Source organism: Acanthisitta chloris, unplaced genomic scaffold (genome assembly GCF_000695815.1).
Source record: "Acanthisitta chloris isolate BGI_N310 unplaced genomic scaffold, ASM69581v1 scaffold39215, whole genome shotgun sequence".
Lineage (NCBI taxonomy): Eukaryota > Metazoa > Chordata > Aves > Passeriformes > Acanthisittidae > Acanthisitta > Acanthisitta chloris.
In genome coordinates, this window is record NW_008673822.1 from 1 (window position 1) to 7686 (window position 7686).

The window sequence follows — 7686 nt, forward strand, 5'->3', positions numbered from 1 at the left end:
CCCGGGACACCCCTCTCGGGGCGGCATCCCTGGGTGGTGACACCTCGTCCATGGGACCCCCATTCCTGGGGATGTTGGGCTCGGTGGGACCCCGTGACGCCCTCCATCTCCTGAGACCCCCGGAGATGTGACAGCCGATCCCTCCCCCTGGGACAGCCATGATACCCTGTTTTTTTGAGGACAGGCTCATGGGCTTTGCTGGAAGCCCAGGGCTGGGACACCCTTTCACTGTGGGACACACTGAGGGATTCCCGAGGGGAGCCTGGGCTCAATGGGACCCCCAGAACAGTGTCAGCCCCCTTTTCGGGGGATGGCTCAGTGTGAACCCCAGGACCATGACCTCCTCATTCACGGGATCCACGCTTTCTGGGGATGCTGGGAATGGCAGGATCCCTGGGACCCTGTCCCCCCAGCAGAGGGGGTCACTCTGTCCCTGGATGAGGCAGGAATCTTAACATGAAAATCCCCTTTTCTGTCCCAGGCAAGTGGCCTCCCAGTGCCAACTGCTTCAGTCATCCTTGGGACGTCCATCCTCCCTGCAACTCCCCCAGCTCCCTGACGAACCGCTGTCACTCCAAGACGCCCCAGGAGGGCTTTTCCAGATGCCCCCCGGAGACCCCTTTCCTGACCAGGTGACAGTAGTCTGGTTATTGGTGTTTTCTCTCGCCTTTGCTTTGGTTTGTGACCCCCAAGAGAATCTATCATTGGCCGAAATCACCCTGCGACGCCTGGCTCCGCGCCTGCTCTTCTCCCTGCGCCTTCTTGGCCCCAGTGCTGACGTCCTGCTCCGTCCAGATGCTGTCGACAGCCTCCTGGATCGTCTCCTGCCCCACGGGCAGATGCTTTTCCTCAATGAACGTTTCCTCCAGGCGATGGACCGAGAACTGGGCATCAAAGCATCCCGCTGAGCTACAGATGACATCCCTGCCCACCACCCCCAGGCATTTCGAGGCGGGAGAGACAAGGGAGGGATCCAAGATGGTTGCCAACCCCCAGAGGAATGGACAGGAAAAGTAGCTCAGGAATAAAGAGCAACGAGCCAGAAAAGAGCAGGGTTTTAATCCACTTATCCACCAATGCCATCATGGGAGAGCTAATAGCTGTCCCCATAAACCCATTCAGAGTTGAGATGGTGCTGTGTTCCTGCGTCGTGTTCCCGCACTGGTCTGTGTGCACGTGACAGCTGGTGGTGGCTCCTTGTAGCTGTGAATGGATGTTAAAAGAGGGACCCCGGGTCAGAGTTAACCCAACTGGGTGCTATGCCACAGTTCTGGGATGGTAGCAGTGGTGGCATGGCACAATCACTCATCTGGTAGCTGCTCTGCTTCAGAGGGGAGCGGATATCCCTGGGGGCTCACCTGGTAGGTGGGTAAGGGGTGAGGGGACTGGCAGTGTACCTGGCAGCAGATTCAGCAGCATGGCCAGCAGCATGGCATCAGGGTGCACTCAGGTCTCTCTTGTAGATCTCAGGGAACCTGGAGGCTGTTGTCCACAGGATGTATCTGGGCACAGCCCTCCCAGTCCAACTGCCCTGGTGCCCAGAAACTGCTGGGGCAGAGTGGGGTCAGCAGAGTGAGCGGGTTGGCGATGCCACTCTCTCCCCATTCTCCCAAACCCAGTTCACCTCTGGGCATGGGAGTAGCAGTTCCCAGTCTGTGCATCCAGTGCCAGGAGTCCCTGGGACCTGTGGCTGTCAGCTCTTCCCATCACCCCCTGCATCAGGTAGTCCTGCAGGAGAGGGTATAGGTGTGGGTGGGGGGAGGTGGGCAGGAGGGCCATAGGCAGGGTGGGACAGATAGGAGATGGTAGGGACAGGAGGGTACATGGGCAGGAAATAGCATGGGCAGGAGATCTAGGCAGAAGGATGCACAGGCAGGAAGGGGTGCATGCGCCAGAGGATGCATGGACAGGAGGATGCATGGGAACAGGCAGAGCAGCAGGGGCAGGCAGAAATGAATGCTGCACCCCACACACCCATCTACTCCTTGAGGCTGGTGACAGGACTGAGGTGGGTACATGTGCAGCTTTGGCCTTAGTTCAAGGTCTCTGCTGCTCGAGAAGTGGTAGATCTTGCCGTGGTGGTACTGTCAGCCCTTGCAGTTAGCACCCTGGTGCAGCATGGTGATGGAGTCCAGGGGTGGGGGTCACTCCCTGTCATCCCCCTGGAACCTTACGGAGCTGGCCTGGGAGTCCCAGCTCCCACCAGGACCTGCTGACAACTCTTTTCATCGAAGGTGTCCCATAGCATTCCTTCCCCTCTGTCAAACATTTACTTCTCAAATGTCTTTGAGCAGAAAGGTCCGAGTCTCAGACAAGACAGAGCCACTCCTTGGCTTGGTGCTGGATGAAATGATGTCAAAAATCACCCAGGGTAGAAAAAGGGATGCCCAGAGCCAGGTTCACAGCCCTGGGATGGCCCAGAGGCCAGGGCAAAAGGCATACAGCTGTATGCCACAGAAGTTGAAGGCATGGCCAGTTGTAAAGGATTGAAAGTGAAAACTGTTCTCTCGGGGAGCGATTAGGGTGATGTTGGGAAACTGCAGGCAACTTTCCGACAACTTTAGCAGATAAATGCCAGCAAAGTGCCTTCTGCTGTATGGAGAGATGAGGACTGCAGGGCCAGAGCCATGTCTCTAGGCCACAGCGAACTGTTGTTGCCCATCCAGCCTGGTTTGAGCAGATTTTTGTCCTTTAAGCCCAGCATGGTGCCCAGGAATGGCCAGAAGAGCACCTGAGCCAGATGTTGGCCAGCTGGACCACAGCCAAACCACTGCCAGGCTGGCCTGTGCATGAGGGGACCACCAGAGCTGGGTACGGTGACAGGAGTAGCCCAGAAGGTTGAGGGCACTGAGTTTGGGCTGCTGTGGACACCACTGTCACAGGATGGTGAAAAAGGCAAAGGGAGACTGCCTGCCACAAGGACAGTGCCTGACTGGGTGCCAGAGTGTCTCACCTGGATGGTCTCCTGTGCCAGGAGCAGGGCCAGGTCCCTCTCTGCCAGCTGCAGGTGGACAGCAGCGTCCCCTGGGGGAGGCTAGGCACAGCTGTGGCTTGTCTTCACCCTGGACCAGGAAAGGAAATGGCAGGACAACAGCTGACACCTCCTGCAGCATCGCTCACAGCCCACAGGGCTCCACCACATCCTGCCCTGCATACCACTGCCTCTGAGCCCATAGCACAGCTGGGATGGAACCCTCTTTCCACCGGCCCTACCTGTCTCCAGGTAGCTGACTTCTTCAGCACTGCCTGTCACCACGCTCCTGCATGGAGAGGAAGGAAAACACCCATCAGCCATGAGCTGTGAGTTGTCCCATGGGCAAGTCCACAAGCAGCCCCTGTGCAGGGAGGGGTCCTGGCTGGGCCCATGTCAGGAGAAGAGGGGACAGCTTACCCCAGTCTGCCTGTCTGCTCATGCCAGCCCTGTCCTGGAGCTGTGTACTCAACACATGCTGCTGAGCCCCATGCACATCCCTGGCATCCTCCCTGCTCCTCTTCAGGGGGCTCACATGAGCCCGGGACACACAATGCTGCCTACATTGCTCATGGTGGGGTGCTCATGCCCTGGCTATGCCCAGATGAGGGGCTCCCCTGCCTCTGAGCCACCCCACTGCACTTCCCCATGGAGCTGCAGATGGGGAGTTGGGATTCTTGTGACGAGATGAAGTGTGCAGGGGGATAGTGATGCCCACAATGATGTCTGGAACACAGCTCAGCCCGCATGGCCCTGCCATGACTAATAGTGACCTCTCTGTGAGGTGGCTGCTCACCCTCATCACCCTCCAGCCCACACAGCACCTACCACCAGGATGTGGCAAACTGGGTGCCCCTGTTCCCACAGGCCCCCCTGACCTGGCCTGGACGAGGCACTGCTTTGCTTCTGCTTCTCCTTGATCTCCTCCTGCAGCCATAGCAGCACTGCTCCACTGTGTGAGGTCCCTGCACAGTACGACATGCTGGATCACATCATTCAGGATTGAAAAGTTCAGTTTACTCAGCATTAAAGGAACACCCAGGAGGGCAGGGAGGAAGGCACCTCCCTGCCTGCAGCACCCTCAGCCAGTTCCAATCCAGTCTGGTCTCGAACCAGAACAAGCAGGAACACTCTAGGGTAACACAGTGCTCATGGGGCAGGTGGGGAAGAGAGGCAGAGCCCACTCCAAAACTGCCCCACACCCCAGCTGCTGACCCTTTGAACCTGCTTCCCATCCTCCATGCTCCTTAGCTGAGCTGACTTTCGTTAACCTTTGCTGCTTGGGTGGGGCAGGACAGTGGAGGTGCCAGGGCTCCTGGGGACCAGAGCCCGTGGAATCCTGATAGGTATGGCTGCAGCAGGGACAGGGGGCTGTGGGTGGAAGAGCTGTCCCTGCAGCTACAGAACCCCGTGACACCCCTTGAAGGGGAGGAGCACAGACAGGTGGGAGGAGAGGTGATGCTGAGCTCTGTTCCCAGCCCTGCACAGCTTGGGCTTAGTGCACAGCTGGCACCAAAGGTGTTGGGAGTGGCATCCTGTTGGGGAGCAGGGCATGCCCCTGTGGCACCAGCAACACCTTTGCTGCACGTGACCCAGAGTGGACTTTGCCTGATGGGGCACTGTCCTGGGCGTAGTCCTGCCACGGGATCCAGCCAGTGTGGCAGCAGAGAGGACAGCCGGCACTGTGAGGACCAGCTGGAAGCCATGGAGCATGAAGAATTGATCAGGCAGGACCTGGGCAGCCTCCATGGCATCCCCCTCTACAAGAGCTTCATCGAGGGCTGGCCACAGGTGAAGGCTTTCCAAGCTCGTCCAGATGACCTGCTTATCTCTACCTACCCCAAGTCAGGTAAGTGGCCCTGGGGAAGGGTGCAGGGGGATGGGGTGACACCAGCCTTTGCAATGCTGTTCCTGTGCTGCAGGCACGACATGGCTGAGCGAGATCATGGATATGATCTACCATGATGGTGATGTAGAGAAGTGCCGACGGGATGCCATCTTCAACCGTGTGCCCTTCCTGGAAATGAAGGCCCCCAGATTGCCAAGCGGTGAGCTCCCCCAGCCTGGATGCCCAGGCTGGGTAGGGAGGGAGCAGAGCTTGGGTTGGTGAGAGGGTGCTGGGGCTCACACCTCTAAGTTCCCTGTGCCACAGGTGTTGAGCAGCTGGAGAACACCCCATCCCCACGACTGGTAAAGACCCATCTCCCAGTCCAGCTCCTCCCAACCTCCTTCTGGGACAAGGGCTGCAAGGTAACACCACAGTTGGCCCCTGCCTCTCTCCCCATCTGGACTGGCAGGGGGGAGGCACCACTCTGTACCTCACAACCACATCCTCGGCTGTCTCCAGATTATCTACATGGCCCGCAATGCCAAGGATGTCGTCATCTCCTACTACTACTTCTACCAGATGGCCAAAATACACCCTGACCCCGGCACACTGGCTGAGTTCCTGGAGACCTTCATGGCTGGCAAAGGTGGGGGCTGAGCCACAGGATGCCCACCCTGAAATTCTGATAGGAAGATTGTCCCTCTCTGCCCCACTTTTCAGCTAATCCTTTGACCATATCCCACAGCGGCCTATGGCTCCTGGTATGACCATGTGCAGGGCTGGTGGGAGAAGAAGAAGGAGAAGGAGAAGCAGATCCTCTACCTCTTCTATGAGGACATGAAGAAGGTAAGGATGGGATGGAGGAGAGGGTGCTCCAGTTGCAACCCCCCAGCCTTTTTGGCAGCTTCCTCATGTCAATCACCTTGTAGGACCCACGGCAGGAGGTGCAGAAGATCCTGCAGTTTCTTGGCAAGAAGGTGGCAGAGGGAACAGTAGATAGGATCCTCCACCACACCTCCTTCCAGGAGATGAAGAAGAATCCTGCTGCTAACTATGAGACCATGCCCACTGCCCTGATGGACCACAACCTCTCCCCCTTCCTCCGGAAAGGTAGAGTGCAGCCAGTTGTGGAGGGTTTGGAAGTTGGATTTGGGGTTGGATTTCAGCCCCCATCTGTGACTGCAAATATTTTGTCTGTATGAGGATTTTTCCTACTTGCTTTCCTGCCCCCAGGGATTTCTGGAGACTGGAAGAATCACTTCACTGTGGCCCAGAACGAGCGCTTTGACCAGCACTACCAGAAGTACATGGCAGGCTCTGACCTTCACTTCCAGATGGAGGTGTGACAGGCTCATTTCCCCTACCCAGAAGGACTCTGCTTCTCCTTGCTCCCCTAGTGGAGGGCGTGGGTCCACATGGTGCATCCTTGCACTGATTCAGTTTTACCCCTTCAATAAATTGTGATAAATGGAGAGTGAGTTATTGCCAGCAGAGAAAGGGTGGGAGCAGAGAGGCTGAACCCCTGAAATTCCAAGCAGTAGCCAGGAGCACCTCCATGGAAGTGGGCATGTGTAGTGGTTTTTTAGCTGGTGATGGTCAGGCATCACCAGGAGCAGACACCCTCCCAAAAGACACCACTGTCTCCTGTCAACTTGAGCTGCCTCAGCCCCAGCCTACCAAGATTTCTGGAGGGAGTAAAGATCAGCAGAGTGGAAAAACCCCAAAACACCAGTGAACCTGCTGCTGCTGCTGCTGCTGCTGCAGCTCTTGTATGAACAGGAGCTATCATGCCTCTGCATTGTGGCAAGTTTCTTGACAGAGTGGGCGGTGGTGGGGCTTGCCCCAAGCTCCCTAGCTCAGCTGGAGCTCTGCGGCCCATGGCTTGTGGAACAAAGGTGAAGGGAAACACCTCCCTGCTGGCGTATGGCCAAGCCTCAGCTACATCAGCGTCCTTGCTGGAAAGGGAACCCACCCTGCAATCTCTGGCCCAGCTGCACCAAGTTCTTGCTCTAGGATGGCTGGAGCAAACTAGTCTGTGTCCCGCTGTGGGTAAGAGTGTCCTTTGGAGCCCCAAATTCCCTACTTATGCCCCATTTCTGGCATGTTCTTGAGTTTCCAAGATAGCAGGTTTTGGCAAGACATGGTTTGTTTCATCTCCAAAGATAAGCAGTTGGGATCAGCCTCCTAAAGAGCAGCAGTACTGAGAGGGCCTCTCTCACAGAAGTAAATCCTTTCCACACATTTATTTAAACGCCAGTGCAGATCTCTGCACTTCCCCAGCTCCTGGCCTTGCCTGCAGTATTTGCAAACACTGTCAATCTTGCTGGCACAAGGACAAACAGGGAGGGCATGTCCCTTCCTGCAAAACACCTGAACGCCTGGCACGGCATGTCCTGCCTCCCCAGGAGCTTGGGGCTGAATCAGGGATGTTTCTCTCAAGATGAGCTGCTCTCCCTGCCCAGCTGTCATCTCTCTTGCCCTTCTCTCTCCTGGCTTGGGAGGTTGCCTGTGGGAAGCAGGTAAGGAGGAGCATGGAGCATTTCACCACCACCCGCACCTTTAAACACCTTTCCCAGAAGCACCTGTGCTTTGCAACTCTGCAAACTTTGGACCCGAATTTGAGCGGAGTAGGGGTATGACCAAAGCCTGACCCCCACATCCCACTAGCAAGCCCCTTGTCGGTGTGCGGAGCTGAGGACATCAGCACAGGTGACTCCCGAATCAGGACAGGCCGATGTTCAATCCCCCAGGACTGGCATTTCCTGCGGGTGGAGGGGAAAGCTGTGATTTCCACTCCCGCCGCCCGTGTGCCTACCAGGAGGTGCCGAGCAGGGCACAGCTCATCACGAGCCTCGGGACTCTCCCCATCGCCCTTGCCCTGCGCTCC

General features: G+C 57.1%; 2 protein-coding genes across 2 annotated transcripts; both read left to right on the plus strand.

The window, feature by feature from the left end:
- Positions 1-481: 481 nt before the first annotated feature.
- Positions 482-908, plus strand: AP5S1 (adaptor-related protein complex 5, sigma 1 subunit; the record flags this gene model as incomplete). The annotated part of the gene is made up of 1 exon (XM_009075098.1): positions 482-908. A coding segment is annotated over one exon (427 nt), but the record flags the coding sequence as incomplete, so codon positions are not given.
- A 3767-nt stretch (positions 909-4675) lies between these two features.
- Positions 4676-6145, plus strand: LOC103802598 (sulfotransferase 1 family member D1-like). Its single transcript, XM_009075097.1, has 7 exons — positions 4676-4820; positions 4894-5019; positions 5124-5221; positions 5319-5445; positions 5545-5645; positions 5729-5909; positions 6033-6145. The coding sequence occupies exons 1-7, from the start codon at positions 4676-4678 to the stop codon at positions 6143-6145; spliced, it is 891 nt and encodes a 296-aa protein (XP_009073345.1).
- Positions 6146-7686: the final 1541 nt, after the last annotated feature.

Bases quoted from the DNA above. Each gene is read 5' to 3' on its own strand.
- LOC103802598 (XM_009075097.1), top strand. From the start codon at position 4,676: ATGGAGCATGAAGAATTGATCAGGCAGGACCTGGGCAGCCTCCATGGC. The intron at 4,821-4,893 runs GTAAGTGGCCCT...CCTGTGCTGCAG, and splicing joins CTCTACCTACCCCAAGTCAG to GCACGACATGGCTGAGCGAG. The intron at 5,910-6,032 runs GTAGAGTGCAGC...TCCTGCCCCCAG, and splicing joins CTCCCCCTTCCTCCGGAAAG to GGATTTCTGGAGACTGGAAG.